The sequence below is a fragment of the Arachis hypogaea genome, chromosome 3, assembly GCF_003086295.3.
Source record: "Arachis hypogaea cultivar Tifrunner chromosome 3, arahy.Tifrunner.gnm2.J5K5, whole genome shotgun sequence".
In the NCBI taxonomy this organism is placed as follows: Eukaryota; Viridiplantae; Streptophyta; class Magnoliopsida; order Fabales; family Fabaceae; genus Arachis; species Arachis hypogaea.
In genome coordinates, this window is record NC_092038.1 from 142,151,278 (window position 1) to 142,165,395 (window position 14,118).

At 36.3% G+C, this 14,118-nt stretch overlaps 1 protein-coding gene across 5 annotated transcripts; it reads left to right on the top strand.

Annotated features, from left to right (window-relative positions):
• Positions 1-7,478: 7,478 nt before the first annotated feature.
• Positions 7,479-10,791, top strand: LOC112734829 (uncharacterized). Of its 5 annotated transcripts, XM_025784304.2 has the most exons (5): positions 7,517-7,657; positions 7,884-7,903; positions 8,235-9,076; positions 9,280-9,361; positions 10,322-10,791. In XM_025784304.2, exons 3-5 carry the CDS (start codon positions 8,298-8,300, stop codon positions 10,547-10,549), a joined length of 1,089 nt encoding a protein of 362 aa, XP_025640089.1. In that variant the 5' UTR covers positions 7,517-7,657; positions 7,884-7,903; positions 8,235-8,297; the 3' UTR covers positions 10,550-10,791. The 5 variants fall into 5 exon arrangements, with proteins under 5 accessions (XP_025640088.1, XP_025640092.1, XP_025640089.1 ...); XM_025784303.2 differs by lacking the exon at positions 7,884-7,903 and having other exon boundaries at positions 7,479-7,657; XM_025784307.3 differs by lacking the exon at positions 7,884-7,903 and having other exon boundaries at positions 7,505-7,657; positions 8,249-9,076.
• The last annotated feature ends 3,327 nt before the right edge of the window (positions 10,792-14,118 follow it).

Below are 14,118 nucleotides of genomic sequence, written 5' to 3' on the forward strand. Positions count from 1 at the left end.
TGGCTAGATCTTTACATTATTATACTCTAATATTTTGCAATATTACATCTATATCTTGTGTGTTAAGTTTGTAGTTTCGTGTGTACGTTTTGCGCTTTTCAAATCCTATTTTTTAGCTGTATCCTTCATCGGGCTTCTAGAATATATTATTTCTTCTATATATGAATATGAATATGTATAAGCTTTAGAATTGTCGTAACCTTTGATTAACCTTTGCTTTACGACGCGAGGTAAGACTTAGGCTAATTAGGGTGTTACACCCGTCTAGTCGTTTGAGCTTGTAAGCTCCCTTCCCGATCATGGACTTTACTCGGTAAGGCCCCTCCTAGTTAGGCATGAGCTTTCCTTCCCCCGAGGCGGGGGCCCGTGATGATGAAGATTTGTTGTGATGGTATAGAATTTCTCAAAATTAACTCTCGTTCCAAGTATAGTTCTATACCAACAAACAATTCTCCCAATCAAAAATTTGGTTTTGTCACATGTACAAACCCCAATAAGAATTAACTGAAGTATTTAGACTCTGGGTCGTCTCACAAGGAATTGCAATGAAGTGGTCAATTATTGGCTATGAAAATGCAAGGGGATTTGATTTGTAGTCAACAAGAAAAGTAAATAACAAGAAAGTAAATGACAAGAATTAATAAAGAAAGGCAAACAACTCTTGGCTAAGACATGGGAAGTTGAGATCACCATCCTTGTCCATAAACCATGTATTGACAATTATGAGGAACCAAACTCATTAGGTCTACTCACTAAAGCCTTAAGCACGTAATATCTACCCCTAGGCTTGGAGTACGTCAAATGGCTTGATCAACATCAATCCATAGGTCCTAACCTAGCTATCAATTAGCTTAGTAGTGAGTTAGTATCAATGGATATCAAATTGATCACCAAGGGTTTTCAATTCATCAATTTGATGAAACCCAATGGCTCAAGATCACTTAATTTCCTTAGCCTAGGCCAAGAGTAAAAGAAACTACTCAAAAATCAAAAGAAACGTTCTATCAAACACCTAGTGTGCAATAAAAGTAAACATCACAAAATGCAAGAATTAACAAGATCCATAACTAACATAAGCAAGAAATCAACAAGAGCAATTAAGATGAACATAAAAGAGATATGGAAACATAAAATTGCATTAAGGGAAATCAAGATCCAACAATTTTTCATCAACATAAAAGAGAGCAAAATGAAAATTTAACAAGAGAAACTAAGAAGATCAAGACAATAGAATGCTAAAATGTAAAGCAAACAAGATGAAATCAAGTAATCAAATCTAGATCCAAGAGAAATTAACCTAACCCTAACATAATTCTAGAGAGAAGAGGGAGCTTCTCTCTCTAGAAAACTAACTAAAGGCTCATCATGACTAACTAAGTGCTCCCCCTTGCTCAATCTTCAATTCTGCATCAAATACCCTCAGAAACAAGTTAGATTTAGGCCTGGGCAACTCAGAAATTGCCCCCAGCATTTTGCCTTTAAGTGAGTCACGTGCGAGCATCGACGCGTACGCGTGGGTCACGTGTGCGCGTCGCTTGGCAATTTTCCTATCCACGCGTACGCGTACGCGTCGCCATGCAACTTCACTTCCACGCGTGCGCATCTGTTGCGCGTGCGTGTGGATTGATGTACTCCAAATCATTGTTTTCTAATGCATTCTCCACTTTGTATACTTTTCTCTTCATTTCTTCCATCCAATACTTGCCTTATGGACCTTAAATCACTCAACAAACACATTAAGGCATCGAATGGAATTAAAGTGAATTAAAATCATCCATTTAAGGGCCTAAAAAGCATGTTTTTACACTTAAGCATAATTTACGGGAGAATTATAAAACCATGCTATTTCATTGAATAAATGTGGAAAAAGATGATAAAACCCCCCCCCTAAAATAAGTACAAGATAAACCACAAAATTGGGGTTTATCAGCCCGATGTCGTTGCGTCGCAAGATGAGGTCTCAAGAAAAAAAGATATACCTCAATCAAGAATAGCTATTATCAAACACTCCTTGTGCCTGATTAGCGTTGTTTGTGGGCTTGGTTTTCTTCAATTACTACTGAATTGAAGTACACTTTTTGTATCCTTTTTCAGGGCTTAATAGTATCACATATGAGAGTTTATGCTAGGGTAGAACCTTTGGTGGACGAAGAGGGCGTTGAAGCACCGTATATTACGATCTGTAGTCAACGAATATCATAAAATATTTCTTTGCTATAGTGCTATTATTAATATGTTTTATTGTGCTATTATTAATATGTTGGGTCTCTCCTATTAATCATACTTAACTTTCTTATTTCTTTCTTAGTTATGATTGCGGAACATATGTGATGAAATGGCTGGAAAAAATTGATCCTGAAAAGATAAAAAATGGAAAATATAAATGTAAAAACTGGAAACAGTTACATAATTTCTGAATTAATAAATTTCGATTCATTTCTTATTTCATTTGGGTTCAAATTAAGTAATTCCTTTCAATTGAATTGTAGGAAGAAATAGATGCCTTCAGGTGGGAATATGGTCCAACCATTCTCTTGGAAATAAATTGAGAAATAAAGCCATTGAGGCATTTGAAGCAATAAGACTCCCAAAGCTATCCACTGCCCTCTCAAGCTCTTTTTGTAAATTCTCATATGGAGATATAGAAAGTAAATAGGTTATAGCTTCAATCTTTGACTCGTTGTAAGGAATTATAATTAACACTAATTTATAAGGAATTGTAAAAAAGCAAACACTTTTTCTTTGACTCGTTGTAAATGTTAATGTATATATTTAAAAATCTTTTCTTTAATTCCTTTTGATTTATTTGTTAGAACTGTATGGGCTGTATTGAATGAATTAGGTTCACAGGGAATAGATTCAATGAATTTATTAAAAATTAAGAACGCCAAAAACACAAATGAACCGAAGTTATTACACGAAATGAACCGAAAAAAATGTATATATGACTATTCAATTTCAGAAACACCTAAACTGTTTGACATAACACAATTGCAGAAGCTAATTTAAAAAACAAAAAAGTGACTATTCAATAAACGTAACATAAATAAAAAATCAACCCTCATTATATGACCAGAACCCAAATGAACCAAAATTTAGGCATACATGAATCGAAATTTATATTAATAAAAATTGAAACTTCTAAAATCCTCTCCGAGATAATTTATATCCTGTGCTTTATAAAGGTTGGAGCTTGACTGAATCATTGATCCATCATCTAAAAGGTTCAACTGCAAAAAGAAAATAAATCATATATTAGCAAAATGTACAAACGAATTTTTCTCTAATCAAAAGTAAATCAATGTTATCTCGCTTAGAGCTGGCTTTTTCTTTTTCTTTGTTGCATTTACGATCTTTTTTACCATATTTGATTCCAATCTGTTCTTAGGACGTCCTCTTGTTCTAACACGTGGGGGGCTTTGAAGGTCATTAAAAGCACTCAACGTAGCGTCTTCGTGAGATAACAAACTTTTACCTTTGCTTTTCACTTAATATTCTTGCATCTCAACCATGACATTATCAAAAGTCCGATGCAGAATTCCAGTCAGCTCTTCAGATTTTGACGCAAATTTGCAAATATAGTGCGACCGAAACACCAAAATTGTCGAATCTTTTACTTCTCAGCTCCAATAGAGGCTCGTCTTGACTGCTCTTGATATGTGTGTGCCTCCTCTTTATGTTCTTACTCCAGCGTTCCAATATATATTTTGGTGCCACTTTATCTACTCGCTCAAAGTTTAAGACACTCAGAGAATGACGGTACAGTATACCCCTTGACTCAAACAACAAGCACTGGCACTTTACTTCGCGTGATATTGCGTCGTAAGTAACAATAAACTTGTTGAATGTTGAGTTAAAACCTCCTCTACAACTTCATATGACGTAAAACCAAGAGTGAAATGCATTGATCTTGTGATGCACTTCACCTTTCCTCTAGATTGTGCTTGAACTTTCCTGAACTTTTCATGAGTATACACGTGCTGAAATTGAGCCTCTATTGGTGATTTTGTTGCACACGGTATCACGGTGTAAAAATCTGCAGCATCAAATTCTCTCTCTCTCTTTGCTCTCTGCTTCCTAGGCAATTATCATATTGCTTCACAAATTGAATTAAGGAGCTATTGCGTGTGATAAACTTGTTAAGAAAAGCATGCATGCTCTCGCTCCTTTGTGTGCTTCTCATCCCAACCCAAAAGTGGTGATCGAGATAAACTAGAATCCATAAATGACGATATTCAAATAGCTCTGCAAATGAATCAAAAATCAGACACAAATGAACCGAAAGTTATATTCGTTTTCACCGAAAAAGTAACAACATCAATTAATTCGAATGAAATCTCGGTTACCTAAAAGCCACTTATTGTCATCCAACACCATACTTGGTGAGAAAATCATTCCAATTTCTGTTAAATGCGTCTTTTGTATACGAGTTCCAAACAACATGACTCATCTCTTGTTCGATTTTTTCTTGTCGCTTGTAGCCATTTAATTTGCTTGGGATCTTCTTCATGGTATGCCAAATGCACCACCAGTGAATTATTGTTGGTATACAGGTCTCAATAGCCATTAGTATTGATGCACATTGATCGGTAAGAATCCCTTTTGGTGCCTTCCTTCCCATGCAACGAAGCCAACATTCGAATAATCATTTGAATGACTAGATGTCCTCATTTTTCATCAAAGCACATCCGAGAAATGTCGACTGACCGTGGTAATTCACACGCACAAAAGAACCAAAAACCATATTGTACCTGCAAAAATGGACACTCACAATCTTTATAAACCGAAATTTGTTAGCTATATGAACCGAAAACTATATTGCAGTGAACTAAATACCTATTTGTGTTGTAAGTGGTATCAAATGAAACAACATCTCCAAAATACTTGTATGCAGTCTTGCTTCTTACATCGGCCCAAAATGCATTTTTGATGGAGTGATCAGCTTTAAGATTAAGCTCAAAAAAGAAATTTTGATTCTTCTCTTTCATTCTTAAAAAGTACTTGCCAAATTATTTGGCATCGTCTTGTTCGGAAACATTCCGTACTTTCCTTGTAATGTAATTTCGCACATCTTTTTTCAATAAAACTTAGTTCCCGATGACTCCTATAAATGACTGATATGTTTTACTTGGTCTGGTTCTGGCTTTCTCATTGTTTTCAGTGGTATGACACACAAACATGCTTAGCTCTCTGTGTTGTTTAAGCATCTCTACTCGATCTAGACAGCAAGAGTGTGAATGATTCAGAACAACTTTCGAAATTATCTAAAGACCAACGTCCTTCAATATATGTGTATATAAATCCTGGCTGGACAGTTTATTCCAGCTGAGGGGTTTGTCTTCAAAGTTGGAGATATCTTGGATTTCCACTTCCCCTCTTTACTACATGTAATTAGTTGATTCTTAATCTTATCTCCCTTCCGAGTGGTGTTCCTTATTTTCGTAAAAAAAAAAAAAAAAAACCAGCAAATTTGGAATAATCTTTGTAGAACTTTCCAGCTTCTTCCAATGACTTAAAAGTCATCCCAACTTTTGGGACAAATTGTTCATCCACAACACATCTGGACTATAAAATGAACCAAAATATTATCATAACAACACCATTGTATAATAACCAATAAACCGAAACATATGCATTCTGTAAATTCAGAAACTTCAGCATTCTATCCAAATTCTATTTATTATCATTTCATTCAATTGCATTCCATTGTATTCAATTCAAAATCATTGAAGAATGAACAGAAAATATTATCAAACCGAAATCATTGTATAAAACTAAATGAATCGAAAATTGTTCATTATATAAATTCAAATTCAGAAACACCTGCGTCTCGAATGAACCGAAAATATTATCAAAAGAAACCGTTGTATAATACCAAGTGAACCGAAAATGGTGTTCATAAACAACTTGATTTAGCAATTGTATTCCATTCAATTCAAAATTAAATCATCCAAACCTCGTCCACTTTATTCGATTCAAAAGAATAATCCAAATTGCTCTCATTCAACTGATTTATATATATCAAGAATGTTATTCGTACACTAAAATCAGCCACTAATATATTTATGTATGAATATATGTATGGTTAATGTATATTTATATTTTAACATATATTTTATATTAATAACTAATTTTAGTGACTGATTTTAGTGTACATGTAATATATATATATATATATAACATTTCAAAAGAATATACTTTCACAAAAATATATGAGATTTGACAGAAAAAAAAATTTAATAGTAACCAAAAATATATAAAAAAAAAAACCACCACGTAAATAAAATATACTCTCACTAATTTACTAGACGCGCAGATCTTATTATCACGATTAGGATGTTACAGTTAGGTAAAAGATACTGATAACGAAAGAAAGAAATATTTTTGAAAGAAAAAGATGAAATAAGTTATCAAAACATTATAGACATTAAAAACATCTCCTACTAATTGTGTTTTCATCTTGTCACACAGGAAATTTCCCATTTTAATGTGTCAGTATTGTCCGTTGGCGCTTGGCACACTCTATGACAGATTCGCAGTTGTCAATATGGGTTAGGGACCCATGCAATTCCACGTCCTTGGCTCCTTGCATTTGCAATTGCCATTATTCCTCTAAAAAGATCTTAGAATCTTTTATCAAAGAAAATAAGTACCAGGGTCCAGGGTACTAATTATGATATTATTATCACTAATGAATGACCACCGTTGGACCAATGACCAAACTCATATCATTGTACTTTATCCCAACCACCATGACTCCCATATTTATAAAAAGTTTTGGTCTCAAAATTCCTATATTAAAGTAAATACTCATATTTCTTTAAATCAATTTAATTTAGGATCATGATACGAGTGTCAAATGCAATAAATAACTGAGGATAAGCTCATGTCTCATGTATGTCCAATTTTATGAGTTAATTAATTTATGGCCAAAATGGGGTCCCTAAGAAAAACAATCCTAATTTATGAAAAGTGTCCGTACTATCGCAGAAGTATCGGTAAGACTGTAGCCAAGCCTTAAGGCCACGTGAAAAGGGTCAGAAGCCTCCATTATCAAATATCGATTCAGGCCTTAGTCCAAGACAGCATCACAGCTTCATCTATGCGCTAACTATAATCTCCCACCGTCCACGTGTCAAACTCTCCCACAGTATCCATAACTAGATCTAGTAGCCGTTAAAAGGACAATAAGAACATTAACACCCTCCTTTCTCTCTTCGGAAGAGTACAGTACAATAACGTTTTCCCATAGTAGCAATTATAGTGTATATTTTACTAACTAATTTGGTTAGAGAAATTACAGTATAAACTTTTCTATAATTTGAACAACTGGATAAATATCTTTATGTATATTTTTTTTAAAGTTAGCTGGTTAGTATCATAATTACATGAAATGTGATACGTTTTGGTACGAGAACAAAAATACGGTATACTTAAAATGTTTCCATATATAGATAAATTGTGAATTGTTAAGTGTAAATTAGAATACTTAGATTAGTACAGTGGATATGTAATGTACACATAAGCCAAGAAACTGCTTGGAATCCATGATTCCTCTGCCGACTTGAGAGTGAGGATGAAGTGTGGAGTTGCACCCCACATGGCACCTGCATTACTCAGTAATAATAAAAACTCTCCCCGGCAACCATTTCCCAAGGTAAAATTTTACTTATTCTATGCCTCTTTCCCTCTCTTTCTCAGCTTTTCACCACTATCTATTGTTGTCATATTCTAAGGAGAGTGAGAGATCCTTTTTTTTCCCCTTCTTGAAATCTGAATCATGCAAAGCATGTTGTATTGTTGTTAGTATTATTATATTTTATTTTAATATACTTTTTATGTTCAACGGATCTGGAATTCACCTTTGCCTCTGCGACTCTCAGAATTTCACGGTTTGAATAAGGTATTATTCTCTGAAATAAGCTTCACCTCTCTGAATTCCTTCTCTCTTGTTGTCTTTACTTGAGCTACTGTGTTTGACTGCCTCTAAATTACTCTGTTTTGCATAATAAAGGTTCATTATTTAAAGTTTAAACCCTCATTTTCAACTTAGTCGAAATTTCTCAAGGATTTCTCACACTTACTAGTTCAATTTGTTTGGGGGAAACAGAGTTTCAAATATCTTTGCTTCCCTAGCTTGTTCTCTTGATTGTTTCTTTGATGTCATTGTGATTTTTCAGTATATAGGATCTGAAGCAAGACCTTGTGTAGACCCTGAAATTTTCTGTTTGTAGAGATTATTGAACAGGTTTCAGGTCAAATTAGTCCTTGTGTGAGGGTGAGGCACATGTTTGAGGATGAGATACTTGGAGGATAAAGGGTGCTACAACAACCATGGACCAACGGCACAAGATACCCCAAATAGCAGTGCAATGTACTCAGATTTTCACAAAGGAAACAATGCTGCCGCCGCGGCTTGCGGTTCTTCCCATCAACAACACAGAACAACCATGGGGAAACCAACACCTTCTAAGTGGGATGATGCACAAAAATGGCTTGTAGGATTGTCGAAAGGCGGAGGCGAGAAGAGCCACCAATCGAAATCAAGCAAGCCAAGAGACTCAAATGCAGATGACCTTAGATTGATAGCACCAGTTCCACAGAAGGAGAATGGTTATTCAAGCGCTAGTGAGAAAGAGGATGAAGATCAAGAACATGATGGAAGAGAAACCATGAAGATAGAGTGTTGTGATGAGTCACTTTGGAGAACCAACTACAACAATAACAATAAGGGTTCTTCAACCAACAGTAACAGCATAGCAGTGCAGTCAATATGCTTTAGAGATATGGGGACTGAGATGACACCAATTGCTAGCCAAGAGCCTTCAAGAACTGCTACGCCGATTCGAGCCACTACTCCGGCAACTAGGAGTCCAATTCACTCTGGGGCTTCAACTCCGGTGAGGCCCCAAAATGGTGGGATGGAATCTCATTCTGGTGAGGGTCATCAAGGATCATCAAACCCTTCTTGCAAGGTGTCTGAGAAGAAGGCTGAAGATCATGCAAGGAAGTTGAGCCCTCTTGAAAGCCGAGCATTGGCTTGGGATGAAGCAGAACGTGCTAAGTATATGGCCAGGTATATTATTATTTACATCATATGATCTGAACTTGTTTTGCGGCGATGATTCTACTAGTTTGTTTAATATTTCAACCCTTTAACTTGATATAAACTTTTCAATTTTTTAAATTTCTCTTATAAAAATATTCCTTAGTCTAGGTGAGTTTTCAGAAGTAGCCAATGAATTGATACAGTTTGTTTGTGAAAAATTGAATGTGTAGGTTCAAGCGTGAAGAGGTGAGGATTCAAGCATGGGAAAACCATCAGATAAGGAAAGCTGAAATGGAAATGAAGAAAACGGAGGTACCAACTTTCCTACTTTAGTTCTTGGCAGCTTGTTCCTTAGAATAATAGCTGCTACTATTTAGAATTTCACAGGCCCAAATGCTGAATAATCTCTTCACAGCTTTTCTGAATGGTAGTGGTGTTGATTGGCACTGTACTGTAGAACAATGTTTTTTTCCATTCAATTGTTGCCAATGATTTTAACCATTTACAATGCTGTAGAATAGTGACACCTCATCTTTTCACGTGCTGCTTTTTCTGTTAGTGGCATAGCACATAAGTGTATAGTTGAAAGTTCTTTGAATCAGACTGACGGAGCAATATTCCTGAAAAGAAAAGAAACATGGGCATTGCAGGGATCTTTCATGTTTTCAGTGTAATTCTTTCCCAGTGTAGCGAATAGGAAGAATATTTACACTGTAATGCGCTTCATGGTCAAAAGATAAAGGGCCAAATTACTCTTATTGTGTATTTTGATCACTTCAAAACGAGGCATTGGAGTAAACTAGTTATGCTCTATAAAGTAAGAAAGAAAAATAAAATTGTAGATAGATATAGTGGAAGAGGAAATTGATTTACACCATGGAGCTAAAGAATTTTACTTTTAGAACAGTAAACCGCTTGCACATGTACATATAACATGATTGATGTTGTATAGTGATACTTCATCCATTCCCTCTTATATGATATTATCACTTTTTTGGTACTTTTGCAGATCAATTATTAGGATAGCATTCTTGAATCAAATGTATTTAAATATTATATCTAGATACATAGAATTAAAAATGTATTAAATATTGACAATGTCAAATAAAGAGAACAAAAAGAGTATATCATTCATGAGTTGGCTCCTATGGCCCAAAATTTAATGAGTGAATCTTGTCATTTAATACCTACAATTTCACGAGTATAGTCATAAATCTTGTGACTCTTAAGTACTTCTAAGCATTGATACTTAAATATTATTATGATTACTAGGTGAAAGCCGAGAGAATGAAAGCTCTGGCACAAGAAAAGTTAGCAAATAAACTTGCTGCAACAAGAAGAATAGCTGAAGAGAAGAGAGCTAATGCACAAGTGAAGCTGAATGAGAAAGCATTGAGAACTACAGAACGAGCAGATTATATAAGAAGAACAGGACAAGTTCCATCTGCGTTCTCTTTCAGTTTCAACTGCAAGTTCCCTTCCCTTTGTTGCTGCTGGTAGCAACTAGGAACCAACTATATGTGATGTATAATATTAAGGGATAAAATATCTTATGTTAAGTATAGAGCCTTCTGATTTTAGCTCATTATACTCGTGTTTCTTTGTGAAATGATTTTATTACCTAAGTGATGTTATTCTTCCTCTATTCCGATGTCCTGAGAAAAAAACAAAGTACTAATGTTTACCATACATGGTACAAAGCTAGCTGGGAAATAAAAAGATGCCCTTCTTTCAACATTCAAGAGATATTCTAGGCATTTTTGGTTTATGTTCATGTCACGGATTTGTTATTACTTGTGTATCTAGATTCGCGTTTGTCAAACTGAAGTTTAAATGAAAGTGATTTTATATAATTAATTTTGGATAAAAGTGGGTTTGTGTCAACATAATTTATGTTTGGTAACTCTATACCTAAATTGATTTTGATAAAATAAATATTGTTATATAATTGGTGCGCGAAATTAGAACTCGCTCAACTTCTCCAGCAAGTGCACCGGGTCGTCCAAGTAATACCTCAGGTGAGTGAGGGTCGATCTCACGATGATTGTTGGATTGAGCAAGCAATAGTTATCTTGCTGGACTTAGGCGAAAAGAGAATTGTTGTTGTTGTAAGCGCATAAAACAAGAAAGTAAAGAAAAACAATTAAAGGTTGTTGTATAGATAATATATGAAAGCAGTTAAGGTCTCGGAGATGTTTATCTTTCTGAATTAATACTTCATACTAACTACTTTAACAATGAATGATTCATTCCATGGCAAACTGTAAGTGATTAAACCCTAATTCCTTAGCAATTTAATCTCCTCTGATTCTCATCAAAAGCCAGGGTCAATGGTCATTCAATTTGAACGAGGGTGAAGCTCAGCATTCTAGTTTATACCACAAAGGTCCTAATCACCCCAAATCCCGGCTGAACAGATGTTCACATGTCCCCAACGAGTTGTAGATTAGCTGTCTAGGAGATGTAGTCTCAAGCTGTAGTTCAATACTATCCTTTCAGGGACTCGCAAGAACTCATGTAGAAAAAGGGTCATACTTCCGTTCCACCCAGTTTCATTTAGATTGAAGAACGAAAATACATCTTAGAATGGAATCAAACATATATTAAAATAGAAAAGTAATAATATCAATCCATAGAAATAAATAGAGCTCCTAACCTTAACCAGAGGGTTTAGTTGCTCATGACTTACAGAGAAAACAGAGTTAAAAATAAAAGAAGATCTGAAGTAATGTGTTTGTAAACCTAAGTGATCTCCCTTTAAATAGTAAATACAAACCCTAAAAGATGTTAATTTTAATTTAAAAGTTACAAGGATAAGATAAAATAAGTTGAGGAGTGCTAAAATCCACTTTGGGGTCTACTTGGTTATGTGCTTCGGTTGATGCCTGGCGTTCCACTTTGGTTCTGGGCGTTGAACGCCCATAGGGGGCGTGCTAGCTGTTTCCTTGCTCTCTGGCTGGCGTTGAACGCTAATTTTGGGCGTTCAACGTTGGACTTGCTTCTTTTTGGGCGTTAAACACCAGGTATGGACGTTTAATACCAGTTTTGGCAGTGATTCTGGATAAGAAGTATAGACTATCATATATCGTTGGAAAGCTTTGAAAGTTAGCTTTCTAACACCATTAAGACTGCGTTAATTGGATCTCTATAGCTCAAGATATGCTCATTGGAATGCATGGAGGTCAGGATTGACAGCATCTGCTATCCTTTTTTCGTCTCTGAACAAGATTCTGCCAAATTCGCCCAAAATTCACCTAAAATTATAAAAATAACACAAAAACTGAAAGTAACATCCAAAGATGAATTTTAAACTAAAACATGGTAAAACTTAATAAAATATAACTAAAAACTACTAGAAAATGCTATGAAAAAGGGTATAAGATGCTCACGCATCACAACACCAAACTTAAACTGTTGTTTGTCCTCAAACAACCAAAAATAAGATAGGACTAATTGGAAGAGAAAAATACATCAGGTTTGAGTTGTCAATAAAGCTCAAGTCCAATTACTGAATGGGGCTATTAACTCTCTATTTTTGAATAGTTTTGGCATCTCAGTTTCCTTTGAAGCTCAGAAATATTAGCTTCCTTTTAGAATTAGAATTCGGATGATATTATTAATTCTATTTTTTAAGGTTTTCTTTATTCTTGACCACAACTTTTCTTTTCTTTTGGTGCTTTACACCTTTGAGCCTAGTCGTGACTCTAATTATTTTGTTTGAGGTACCAAATCGGTACCTGAAAGATTCTGACGCTGACAAAATGGTACCTGACTTTTGTTATTGACAAAATAGTTCTTCAAAGATTTTAAAATTTGACAAGCGTACCCACAAGTTCGCCGGAGTACATCTCCGACAAGTACAATGCTGACATGACCACTACGTTTTAATGACATGGCAAAAACCCTCCCCAACCCTAATCCTTCCCCTTCAACGCACTTCCCCTTTCCCTTCTCCTTCCCCAACGCACTCCCCTCCCCCCTTCTCCCTCCCCAACGCACTCCCTCCGTCCCCTTCCCTAACCCTAATCCCCCTCCCCAATGCACTTCCCCCTTCCCCAATCCAAAATCTCACCATCTGAATTCTAATCCCCTTCCTTTGTCCCTTTGAACCCTAATCCCCTATTCCCAATGCACTGTCTTACACTCTCAACTCACTCTCCCCCAAAACGGTAGTGGAGCTCAACCTTCTCAGTCTTACAGAGCTAGTGTCACCGACACCTTACTGTCGCCATCTTGTCGTTCGGGTTTTCTGCGTCTGCCAGCGTCGGTTGTCTCCTTCATCGGCCTCGTCTCCATCACCTCTGCTCGCTGCTCACTGCCAGTTGCTGCTTGTATCTGCTTGCTGCTCGCCCCCAGTCGCTGTCCTGCCTTCTCTGTCTGTGTTCCATCTTGGCTCCGTCGTGCTGTGCCTCCTCTGTCTCTGGTGTTCTTCTTCTGACCTTGTCTAAATATGCTTCTTGCTCTGTTGGTGTCTGTATTAAGTTTTATTTTATTTTATTTTGATTATTGGATATAAATTTGTTTGCTTTCTCTGAGTTTTATTGTTATTAATCTTTTTAAATTATAAATTAATCTAAAAATTTGGGACAATTCATGATTTGGGACAATTCTGTTGATGTTGAGGTTATTGTTGCTGCGAGTGGTGGTGTTGAGGAAGGAGAGAGGAGTGTGCGTTGGGAAAGGGGGAATAGTGGAGATTGTTGTTGCTGTTGATGTTGAGATTGTTGTTGCTGCTGCGAGTGGTGGGGTTGAGGGAGGGAGGGGTAGTGTACGTTGGGGAGGGAGAGTGGTGGAGGTTGTTATTGCTATTGATGTTAAGGTTGTTGTTGTTGCGAATGGTGGTGTTGAGGGAGGAAAGGGGAGAGTGTACGTTGGAGAGGGGGTTGTGATAGGGCGGGGGCTTGCGATGGGGGGAGAAGTGTGCGTTGGGATGGGGGTTGGGACGGGGAGGGAGAGGGAAGGGGAGGGAGTGTGCGTTGGGAGGGGGATTTGGGGGTGGTTTGCCAGGTCACCAAAACACGGTGGTCACGTTAACATTGTGTTTGTTAGAGATTTGCTCCGGCGAGCTT